This window comes from Scardinius erythrophthalmus, assembly GCF_964197995.2.
Source record: "Scardinius erythrophthalmus genome assembly, chromosome: 11".
NCBI lineage: Eukaryota > Metazoa > Chordata > Actinopteri > Cypriniformes > Leuciscidae > Scardinius > Scardinius erythrophthalmus.
Window position 1 is genome coordinate 17727682 of NC_138231.1, and position 12400 is coordinate 17740081.

At 37.3% G+C, this 12400-nt stretch overlaps 1 protein-coding gene across 2 annotated transcripts in view; it reads right to left on the minus strand.

Moving 5' to 3' along the window:
• Positions 1 to 12400, minus strand: part of LOC308698907 (RAC-alpha serine/threonine-protein kinase) — a 79615-nt gene that overhangs the window by 53299 nt on the left and 13916 nt on the right. For both annotated transcript variants that reach the window (XM_081379377.1, XM_081379378.1), the window contains exons 3-10: positions 11037 to 11165; positions 10617 to 10728; positions 10308 to 10434; positions 9859 to 9990; positions 9625 to 9690; positions 6728 to 6796; positions 6417 to 6542; positions 6119 to 6247 (exon numbers count right to left, since the gene is read on the minus strand). In XM_081379377.1, coding sequence (XP_081235503.1) covers positions 6119 to 6247; positions 6417 to 6542; positions 6728 to 6796; positions 9625 to 9690; positions 9859 to 9990; positions 10308 to 10434; positions 10617 to 10728; positions 11037 to 11165 — 890 coding nt within the window. The remainder of the gene's footprint in view (positions 1 to 6118; positions 6248 to 6416; positions 6543 to 6727; positions 6797 to 9624; positions 9691 to 9858; positions 9991 to 10307; positions 10435 to 10616; positions 10729 to 11036; positions 11166 to 12400) is intronic.

Sequence of the window (12400 nt, forward strand, 5' to 3'; positions counted from 1 at the left end):
CAAGTTTTGAATATGACTTTATTATTTACATTTATTTTATTTGATTCTATTAGCAGTAGTTCATTTATTTAGGTAAAGTGACAATGTGTGGTTTTAAAATTTAAATGTCCTGTTATAGCCCTGAATAGTACCAAAATGTCTCAGTTACGTATGTAACCATGGGTCCCTGAGTAGGGAATGAGATGCTGACGCTATAGGAACACCCTCCAGATGTAACGATTGTCTGAACTTAGAAGCGTAGAGCCTCCTGCTAGAAGTGGCTCTTGCATGCAAAATGGTATCTGTAATCTCTGATGAAAGAGCAGATCTATTCAAGAGCTCCACCAGAGAGCCTCACTCTGTCATCCCACACTTTCCTCAGAACTCCTGGAAGCAGACTTACAAGCCAGAAAATAGATAATTTGGGAGCAAACGTCAAAGTTACGTCTCTTGCAGCTGCGCCCACATTGTGGTGGCAGGAAAAACAATGGTTACAAGTGGAGGAAAACGGGCTAGATCCACGGAATAAAATGGAAAAAAAAGTATTGTGCCGTTGGATGTCAGAATTGGGATGCAAAAAAAGATGGTCTTCATTTTTATGGAAGACTGTGGTCAAAGAGTTGAAGACTTTATGGTTGCAAGCCATTAAATGGACATACTGGACTGATGAAACCTCTGATGATTAGTCTACTATTAAAGCATGAATTTGATGTAAACAATAGATCTACATAATATTTACTCACACATGCAGTTCATAGGGGACATAATGATTAGTCCTACAGTCACAACATGAAATGATATTTATATCTATATCATTTTAGGTAACATTTAAATCTAAAATATTTGTATCTCACAATTCTGACTTTGTTCTCGCAATTTAGGGTTTATATCTCCCAATTCAGATTTTATAACTCATAGTTGCAAGTTTATATCACAATTCTGACAGACAAAAGTCAGAATTGCGGGACATAAACTTGCAATCCTGCAGGATAATCCTCCCTGGATTTCCTTTTCTGTTCGGCGTTCATTTATTATTAGAATAATGTATCTGCTAACTACTAGTTCATGGAACTTGTTTCACATCTCTTTCATTGAATGCTGCCTGCTGTGAGTGTGTTTGTTTGATTCGGTGCGATAAGCTCCGTCTTAGCCATATATTTCTTTGTTTTGAACCATCATTTTACTACCATTTCTAGTTGTTTATACTACTACATTTTACCCAACATCTCAGATTAACCTGACATCGCTAGCTTTTGTTATTAGTACTACTAGCACAAAACGCTAGTAATTCGCTAGCCTGTTAACGCGCCACCCGTGCGCTCAGCTATTTTATTTATTTATTTTTCTCTCGCGCGTCCGCGCCTTTGAGTTCATAAAAAGCTCAGGTGAGTAAGAATCACTCAACAAACACGGTGAGTAATGTCTTGTCCTGTTATTGTCACTTGCACTTCATGTCACATGTTTAGTATAGGCTTCTCTGTCGACAATATAGGATTTATATGTGATAAATGTAAGGAGACAGTTAGGTTGACAGAGAAGATTTCAGAATTAGAAACACGCATCCAAACTTTAATTGAGGATAGTAAGAGTGCTAGTGCTTTAGATGTTTTGGATGCGCATGGAATAGTGCACACTTTACATGACGCGGTTCTGGCTGAAGTAGAGCCCGTGCAGCCGGGCAAATGGGTGACAGTGAGGGATCACTCTAGTCGCGGATCTAAAAACCACTCTTCCGTTCCGATTACCATAACAAATCGATTTGCCCCGCTCAGTGAAACACCCACTGAGAATGATTGTGCCCTAGTTATTGGCGATTCTATTACACGGAACGTGAAAATAGAGACACCAACCACCATAGTCACATGTTTGCCGGGAGCCAGAGCGCCTGACATCAAAGCAAATTTAAAAGTGCTGGCTAATGCTAATCGTAAATTCTCTAAGATCATTATTCATGTCGGCACTAATGATGTTCGACTCCGCCAGTCGGAGATCACCAAAATTAATATTAAAGAGGTGTGTGAACTTGCAAGTACGATGTCAAGGACTGTAATTTGCTCTGGCCCCCTTCCTGTTCGCAGGAGTGATGAGATAGTTAGTAGATTGTGTTCGCTTAACGGTTGGCTGTCTAAGTTGTGTCCGCTTAATAATATAGAATTCATAGACAATTGGAAAAGTTTTTGGGGCAAACCTGACCTGTTGAAAAGAGATGGTATTTATCCCTCCTGGGATGGTGCTGCTCTTCTCTCTAGTAATATGGCTCATAGTCTTAGAGCTCAAACATGACAATCTGGGGCTCAGGTCAGGAAGCAGACAGACTGGCTAAACCGACTGTCTGCTAGCGGCCTCTCGTCACCAAGGTCAGATAAATCCCATCACATAGAGCCTCTTTCACCTAGCTATCATCATATAGAGACTGTGTCTGTTCCCCGAATTTGGAAATCCAAAAAACGTTTAAACCCAACTAAGGTTAAAAATTTAATTGATGTTCAACAAATAAAAAACAGCTATAATACAGATGAGCAAATGCTAAAGCTTGGGTTGCTGAATATTCGATCGCTTACTTCAAAAGCACTCATTGTTAATGATATGATTTCAGATAATAACCTAGATGTGCTGTGTTTGACAGAAACCTGGCTAAAACCAAACGATTACATTACTTTAAATGAATCAACCCCGCAAGATTACTGTTATAAACATGAGCCTCGTCTGAAACGCAAAGGGGGTGGTGTTGCTGTAATCTATAGTAATAGTTTCAAAACCACTAAGAAATCAAGTTTTAAATATAATTCTTTTGAAGCATTGGTGCTTAATGTAAAAATATATAGTGTCAAAAATATATAGTGTAAACGATAAATCACGTTTGAGATTTGTGCTGGCTACTGTATACAGGCCACCAGGGCACCATACAGACTTTATCAAAGAATTTGCGGACTTTCTATCAGAATTAATATTGACTGCAGATAAAGTACTAATTGTTGGTGATTTTAATATACACATCGATAATGAAAAAGATGCATTGGGATTGGCATTTAAAGACATTGTAAATTCAATTGGAGTTAGACAACACGTGTCAGGACCTACTCATCGTCGTAATCATACTCTAGATCTAATATTATCACACGGAATAGATGTGGATGCCGTTGAAATTCTGCAGCAGAGCGATGACATCTCAGATCATTATCTAGTCTCGTGTAATTTGCATTTAGCCAAGGCTGCAAAGCCGACTCCGTGTTTCAAATATGTGAGACCTATCACTTCTGCTACTAAAGATTGCTTTATTAATAATCTTCCTAATCAGTTTCATCATCTCGGCATCTCAGATAGCTTAGAAGAACTAGATATTACAACAGAAACGTTTAACTCTCTCTTTTCCAGCACTTTAGACACAGTTGCTCCGTTGCGCTTAAAGAAGATTAAAGAAAATAGTCCAACGCCGTGGTACAACGAGCACACTCGGGCCCTTAAGAGAGCAGCCAGAAAAATGGAGCGCAACTGGAAGAAAACAAAACTAGAGGTATTTCGCATTTCATGGAAAGAGAGCTCAATTACTTACAGAGAGGCTTTAAAAGCTGCTAGATCTGCTTATTTTTCAACCCTATTAGAAGAAAATAAACATAATCCTAGGTATTTATTTGAAACGGTGGCTAAACTAACAAAAAATAAAGCTTCAAGCACCGAAGTTTCCAAGCAACACAGCAGTAATGACTTTATGAACTTCTTCACTTATAAGATTGATAATATCAGGGACAAAATTATAACTATGCAACCGTCTACTACAGTATCGCATCAGGCAGTGCATTGTAGTCTCCCTGAGGAAAAATTTGATTCATTCGTTGCTATAGGAGAGGAAGAATTTACTAAACTCATTAAATCATCTAAATCTACAACATGTATGTTAGACCCTATACCGACTAAGCTACTGAAAGAAATACTTCCAGAGGTCATAGATCCTCTTCTTAATATCATTAATTCGTCTTTGTCTCTAGGATACGTACCAAAAAACTTTAAGCTGGCTTTGATTAAACCGCTTGTTAAAAAAACGCAACTTGATCCTTCAGAATTAGTCAATTACAGGCCGATCTCGAATCTACCCTTTCTGTCAAAGATATTAGAAAAGGCAGTATCCTCACAACTGTGTTCCTTTCTTGAAAGAAATGATATCTGCGAGGATTTCCAGTCCGGATTTAGACCGTACCATAGTACCGAAACAGCTCTCGTTAGAGTCACAAATGATTTGCTCTTATCATCCGATCGTGGTTGTATCTCTCTATTAGTGTTACTCGATCTTAGCGCTGCATTTGACACCATCGACCACAACGTTCTTTTAAATAGATTAGAACATTATGTTGGCATTACAGGAAATGCACTAGCATGGTTTAAATCATACTTATCTGACCGTTATCAGTTTGTAGCAGTAAATGATGAGATGTCTCATCGATCACAGGTTAAGTATGGCGTACCACAAGGCTCAGTATTAGGACCGCTGCTGTTCACTCTGTACATGCTACCGTTAGGAGATATCATTAGGAAACATGGAATTAGCTTTCACTGTTATGCTGACGATACTCAGCTCTATATTTCTTCAAAACCTAACGAAACTTATCAATTCACAAAATTAACGGAATGCATAGCGGATATAAAAAATTGGATGACTTGTAATTTCCTACTTCTAAATTCTGAAAAAACAGAGTTTCTAATTATTGGACAAAAAACTTCCTCACGTAATAATCTAGAATACTGTCTAACACTTGATGGCTGCTCTGTTAAGTCTTCGTCGTTGGTTAGGAACCTGGGTGTGCTCTTTGATACCAATCTTTCATTTGAAAGTCACGTGTCTAGTATCTGTAAAACTGCATTTTTCCATCTTAAAAATATATCTAAATAACGTCATATGCTCTCATTGACAAATGCGGAACAATTAGTTCATGCGTTTATGACCTCAAGGCTAGATTATTGTAATGCTCTACTGGGTGGCTGCCCTGCACGCTTAATAAACAAACTACAGCTGGTCCAAAACGCAGCAGCTCGAGTTCTTACCAGAACCAGGAAGTATGACCATATTAGCCCAGTTCTGTCAAAACTGCACTGGCTCCCTATTAAACATCGCATAAATTTTAAAATATTGCTGATTACTTACAAAGCACTGAATGGTTTAGCTCCGCAGTACTTGAGCGAGCTCTTAACGCATTATAGTCCGTCACGTCTATTACGATCTCAAAATTCCGGCCAGTTGATTATACCTAGAATATCAAAATCCTCTGCTGGCGGTAGATCCTTTTCCTATTTAGCACCAAAACTCTGGAACAGTCTTCCTACCATTGTCCGGGAAGCAGACACACTCTGTCAGTTCAAAGCCAGATTAAAGACACATCTCTTTGACCTAGCTTTCACATAATACATTATAGACTTCTATAATTTAATGTTATGCTGCATAGATTAGGTCAGCCGGAACCGGGAACACTTCCCAAAAATCCTGATGTACTCGTTACATCATGAGAAGAATGGCATCTACGCTAATTTTAGTGTCTGTGTTTATCCCAAGGTTTTTCCTGAGGCCTGCCGGATCCAGGCCGTATCCAGATCTGACGAAGGACCTTCACCTGGACCGATGACAACGCAGTGCTGAAGTGCCAACTAGTCTCTCCCTATGGAGGATCCCACTACCACTCTACAGATAAGGCGTTGTCGGGAAAATTCGTCTTGCGGTCCTACCCCAAAGCAACAAATAAAATAAAATTCCTTATCAAAATTTATAAGGAAAGACAAGTATTTTGTTTAGGCTTGGCTTGTAGGGAATTCCAAACCTGCGTATATTCTAACGCACATAACTATAGAACCCATTCTAAATGCGCATGTGACCGCCATCAGCGTTTCTCACAGGTTCGCGTTTAAAGTCTGTGTAGAGAGAATGGTGTCGTCTTAGCGGCCCCTAATTTAATAACAAATGATCATTGCGACGGAACCAAATCAATTAAAACTAACTTTAGATGGAAATAACTTAACTCTGCTGTAAAGCCGAAACAATCTCTGTTACCTTAAATTATACGCTTATCTCTGTAAAGCTGCTTTGAGACAATCTACATTGTTAAAAGCGCTATATAAATGAAGATGACTTGACTTGACTTGAATGTTTTATTACCTCTGGAGCGAGATACTCTGGTGTACCACAGAATGTCTTCATTGTTGCTCCGTCTGTAATTCCTTCCTTACACAGGCCAAAATCTGTGATCTTTATATGGCCATCTTTATCCAGCAACAGGTTCTCCAACTACCACAGAATAATTGTATTCCTTATAATGTGACATATACTGTATGTTTGATAGTGATGCAACATGTAGCATCACACTAAATACACTTTCTGTCATTTCAAACATTTATCATTCATATTGTATGGAATTTGTAATTTGTTAAAATTTTCTACTATATTTCTATCTCACCTTTAGGTCTCTATAAACCACGTTTCTCTCGGAATGAAGGTAATCCAGGGCTGAGACGATCTCTGCCCCATAAAACTTCGCTCTCTCTTCCGAAAAAACACGATCTCGCGATAAATGAAAGAAAAGCTGTGATATAAGAACAAATATAAAGATGCATTTGAATTGTGAATCTTCTGGGGTAAAATTTATTATAATTAATACACACATTATTTGAATAAACATTTGATTGTTAAATGAAATTAAAAGAAAATATTTATTTGGTTAATTTTAATGAACAGTCATTGCTAAACTTCACCTTTACAAGAGCTCACCTCTCCTCCATTTGCATACTCCATAACAAAACATAATCGGTCATGAGTCTGGAAAGAATACTTCAGACCCTGCAACACAGAGGTGACATTAGGAGCATAATTTTGCTAAAGCACATAATTTGTTACAAAGGAAGCCATAAACAAAGATGGTCAGATGACAAAGGTTTAATCTTCTTAAAGAAAAATGGTTGATCTCATAAATGATCAAAAGTAGTTATTTGATAATAATAGTTTTTAATAATAGTAACAATATTTTGTTGGCACAGATCAGACATTTAGAATTTTTTATTTTTAAATACACTATACTGTATAGTTTTTTTTTTTTTAAATACACAGACATACAGAATCAGCATATGATTCTCAACAGTGGTGACATGCTTCATGCCGCAATGCATCCTGGAATCCATTATAATATAAAACTCATGATCCCAGAATGAATTGCGGCATGAAGAATTGTTGAGATTCATATGCTGATTCTGTATGTCTGTGTCTAAAAATAAAAATAAATAAAAAATTATATATATATATATATATTCAGAATGTCTGATTTGTGCCAACAAAATAATATTGGTGAAAATCTATCGATATCAAATTGTTACTTTTGGTCAGTGAAAAGATTTGTGAATTATTCTACTTTATGATACTGAAAACTATATCACCTGATCATCTTATTTCATGGTGTCCTTTGTAACAAATTATGTGTTTTGGTAAACACTATTACAAAGACCAGAAACGCAAATATAAAGTCAAGAGTCAAACTGCCCAACTAAAGGAAATACTGATCACCATAATGGTGACCAAACATTTTCAATAAAACATCAACATCTAAACCTCTGTTAATTCTCAATAAGAACTTATTTAGATGATTGGCAGAAATAAAGTGGTTTGTCTGCTTTGTACTAAGAGAGATGTAGGGCCCTATATACCTGTTTTACCAATAGTGGCAAGACATTCCGCCATTATAATAATAGCAATCCGCCATGGAACAAGCACGCCTGCTTTTAAAGGAAATGTGAGATGACGCTCTGATTGGTTTATTGCACATTACGCCCAAACCACACCTATGTGTAATGTAGCTACTTCAGACCAACCCATTTTAGATTTACGTCGGGTGCAAGAGTCATTTATCCCGCCAATAGCAACAGCGCCCAAGATCTGCCCACAAAGTTACTTGCGTTTCGCATTTGATAGTTGCGTTTCAGACCGTTAAAATAGGGCCCTTAATGTCTTTTCAGTTGATTTAATTTCAGTCAGTTGTAGTTCTTGTGTTTCTCTTTCCTTCATTGATTCTGCTCATTATCATCTGGTGTCTTCAATGTTGGCAATAAAAAATAAAGAGTTCTCAATTCATCTTTGACGTCTGTTGTTTAAATTTTTCTTAATGTTTTGTGTGCAATTTGCAATTATTCATTTTAAATGGTTGACTTTTAAAGGGGGGGGTGAAATGCTATTTCATGCATACTGAGATTTTTACACTGTTAAAGAGTTGGATTCCCATGCTAAACATGGACAAAGTTTCAAAAATTAAATTGTACGTTTGAAGGAGTATTTCTGTGCCAAAAATTGTCCTTCCGGTTTGTCACAAGTTTCGGAAAGTTTTTTCCGAGTATGGGTCTTCGTGACGTCAGCTGGAGCGGAATTTCCTTATATGGGTCCTAAGGGCACTTCTCCGCGGGTGCGCGCGCACTCGTAGACCAGACAGAGAGAGAAGAGAGCGAAAGCAGTACCTCATCAAAGCGCTCTGCTCGGCTCACCAAAGAAGTGTGTTTTTTGTTGCCAGGGCAAGACAACCCTGCACAGATTCCCAAAGAACCCAGCGCTAAGGGATCAGTGGATGGAGTTTGTTTTTTCAGAGACTGTTTGTTTTTGTGCAAGACTGTTTGTTCCCTGCATTTCGACGATGATTGTTTTATAAACAAAGCCCAGATCGGCGGATTTGCAGATCGTCTAATGCTTAAGGATCGAGCAGTCACAATGATAAAGGTTCGCGGTCGCAGGCTGTGAGTAAGAAACTGCTTCAAATGTCTCTGTGTGTTGTTAGCTCGGTTAGCACTGCTTTAGCACACCGCCCACACGGCCCGCCTCCAGCCGTTCGTTTTTTTCCGGAAAGACTCGGTACAGCCTATCTTTCTTTTAGAAATATAATAAAACTAAAGACTTTTTGGAGATATGAAGGATGCAATACTACTCGATAGGTACTCAAGATTAACAGGAGATTGAGTGAAAATGAGCATTTCACCCCCCCTTTAAGGAATTAATTTGATTAATTCTAACTCAATTCTTATTTGTTGAATTTAATTAATAATATTGCTTGTAATCTGTTGCCACAATTTTATTGAGTAAATATAGTGTATTATTTTAAAGGTCTATAATTGTTTCGGTTTTTATAATCTGCAGGACTTGAAGGAATGTTCAAAGCAATATTATATTCATTTTCAGTAGCTATGTTTCCATTTAAAGTTGCTTAAAATTTGAATATTGCATAAAACATTTGCGATAAAGCAACTGGAAGTTGCTGCAATTGGAGAAGAATCTGTGGCTCTTTCTCCCTCCATCATAAATGATGACAAACTCAAATGCTGTCATGGTATCTTGCGTTCAGATGCCAGGCAGTCTAAGTTTTAAAAGTATAGCCAAAAGATTTGAGCGTTTTCTGATTTTAAAACCTGGAACTCTGGCTCAGTTTATTTCTTTTATAAGTGTGGTATTGCAACCACAAATTTTTAAGAGTTAAAAAATTACGTTCTGAGGTAAAAAACAAACAAACAAAAACCCTAATGCCAAAGTGTCCTGTCGATAGAGCTTTTATTGATTGTATGGAATGTACCGTAAATTACATTTACTAGTGTATAAACCACTAATTCTAAAATGTTTTTACTTTGATAATATCAGCTTACCGTTAAGAAAGGGTGTTTGGAGTTCTGGAGGACCCGGTTTTCAGTAAGTGTGTGTGCAACCTCATCCTACAAATAAATAAGTAAAGAAAATAACTTGTTAGAACTTCTTATATACAGTAATTACAATTTATTAGAACTTGTCAAAAGGAAACAAAAAAAATTGTACAGGTGAACACACAATGCAATGTTTAAATTTACTGAAAGAAAAAGTAAAAATAAAAGTGAAGGACATACTTTTGCTACTATCACATCCTTCTTGAGAATTTTCATAGCGTAGTATTTGCCTGTGGCTTTCTCCTTCACCAGTATTACCTTCCCAAAAGTGCCTTTCCCCAAGAGTTTAAGGTATTCAAAGTCATGCATTGTCTGCACAACATAAAGAAAAGTCTTTGAGAAATACAGTTTTAAATGAATATCCAATGAATAATTTTAAAAATAAAATCTTAGATTAAGAAAAGAAACATTTATTTTACACAGATTTTTTTCAATATTTTATTCCTTTTTCATTATCTTATAGTGTTTACTTATAAGATTAATTATTTTCCTTAAGAAAAGAATAGGGGAAAGTATTTTAATCTGAAAAATACTTGCTTCATCTTAACATTTTTATAGAAATAGTTGAGAGGACCTATAATGATGGGGGGTGGGGGGGGTTAGGCCTAACATTTCAGCTGTTATCCTACCACTTTAAGGCGAGGTTTGGACAGGTACATCTCCATGTCCATGGGATCAGGTGAAGAGTCCATTCTCTCTTCCTCCTGCTTCTGTAGACTATCTGCTACAGCCTGGATGGCCTTCGTCCACTCCTCCCTGCAGAAAACAAGAAAATCACACAGGGTAACTTTTCTTTTACTGCTTTCTTTTGTGCCATGAGAGATTAAAAAACTTACTTTAGGGAACTTGAGGAGTGCTATCATGAATTTAAGCAAAACAGTTTATACGGTAAATGAACTATACTACATACTGTTTGCTCATGAATATGACAAACCAACCTTTCTTCTGGAGTCTCAACATGAAAAGTGCGTTCAATAACAGTAGTCCACTGCAGGCACCGAATAATAAAAGTGTTTGTCTTTGGTCGCTCCGTCTTCATCAGCTGACATTCTGAGAGAGAGAGAGAAAAAGAGTATGTGAATTTTGGTCATTTTGGGGTTCTTAAGTGGGGTTAGGGAAGGATGCAAAAGGGACCAGATACAAAAAAAAAGGCAAAGTGTGTGTGAGAGAAAGAGAGAGAGAGAGAGAGAGAGAGAGAGAGAGAGAGAGAGAGAGAGAGAGAGAGAGAGAGAGAGAGAGAGAGAGAGAGAGAGAGAGAGAGAGAGAGAGAGAGAGAGAGAGAGAGAAGAGAAAGAGAGAGATTCTTGTTCACCTGTAAATTCTCCCCGGTAAACTGTTAAAACAAAATGGATACCTACGTGCCACAGAGAAGTTATTGAGTGGAGTTTCCAACTGGTCAATATCTTGCGGTCGCTCTTTGTACCCAATAAAAGTTCCGTCACTCTTGAGTAAAAAGTATCTTGGTCTCCATGTCTTTATATATTCTCCTAAAAATAGAGACAGTAAATTTAGATCAGTTGAACATCTTTAACAAAAAGCTTCCAAACATAATACATAAACAATAATATGATATTATGAAGCCATGTATAAAAGAGGCATAAACAGTAATGAAAAATCTCTGTGATCATATATATGATAAAAAAAATACATTACTGTTCAAAAGCCTCTTATGCTCACCAGGGCTGCATTTATTTGATCGAAAATGCAGGAAAAACAGCAATATGGTGAAATATGATTATAATAAAAAATTGTATATGTAATGTACTTTTTAGCATCATTTGCAATACAAATCTTTTGTAAAATTTTAAATGTCTTTTCTGTTCATTTTGATCAATTAAACGCATCCTTGTTTAATAATTGTTCAATTCTTACTGACCCCAAACTTCCGAACGGTCGTGTATATGATAAATATCTGTGCAGTTTACATGAAATACTTTAGGAAGTTTACATTTTCAGTGGTGTCACATTTTATACTCCATCTAAATTCTCTACATTTCTTATTTAGTTGTAAATACAGTGCAGTGCACTGGATTCTACACCAGAACGGCGGCTCATTATTGGCCAACGCTGGTCACATGAGCACCACGGAGCATGCATGTACTGATGACACAGGAGCTGGCCAATAATGAGCAGGCGTTCTGATGTAGAACCCAGAAGCGCTGCACTGTGTTTACAACGTAAACAGCGTAGGAGTATGACGTGAAGAGATTGCTGAATAAAGTCATTATTTTAGTTTATTCTTTTGCACACAAAAAGTATTCTCGTTACTATAACATTAAGGTTGAACCATTTAACTATTCTTGGACAGTTACTTAACTGTAACTGTGGACTGTTTAAACAATATATTTACTACCTTTCTGGGCCTTGAAAGTTGCAATGACGTTGCTGCCTACGGCTGGTTCAGAAACCTCTCGGATTTCACAAAACATATCTTAATCTGTGTTCTGTAGATGAACGAAGGTCTTACGGGGTTGGAACAACATGAGGGTGAGTAATTAATACAAACTAAAAGTCCATGAAAACGAAACTAAGAACAAACACATCTGAATACGTGTCACAGAAGGTCCATGAAAACGAAACTAAGAACAAACACATCTGAATACGTGTCACAGAACGCTCCCTCCTGGAAGGCGTGACCTCGCAGCATGGAGAGGAGAAGGAGGAGGCTTAGGAGGAGGACGAGGAGATGGCGAAGGGATGGTGACAGAAGATGGCAAAGGGA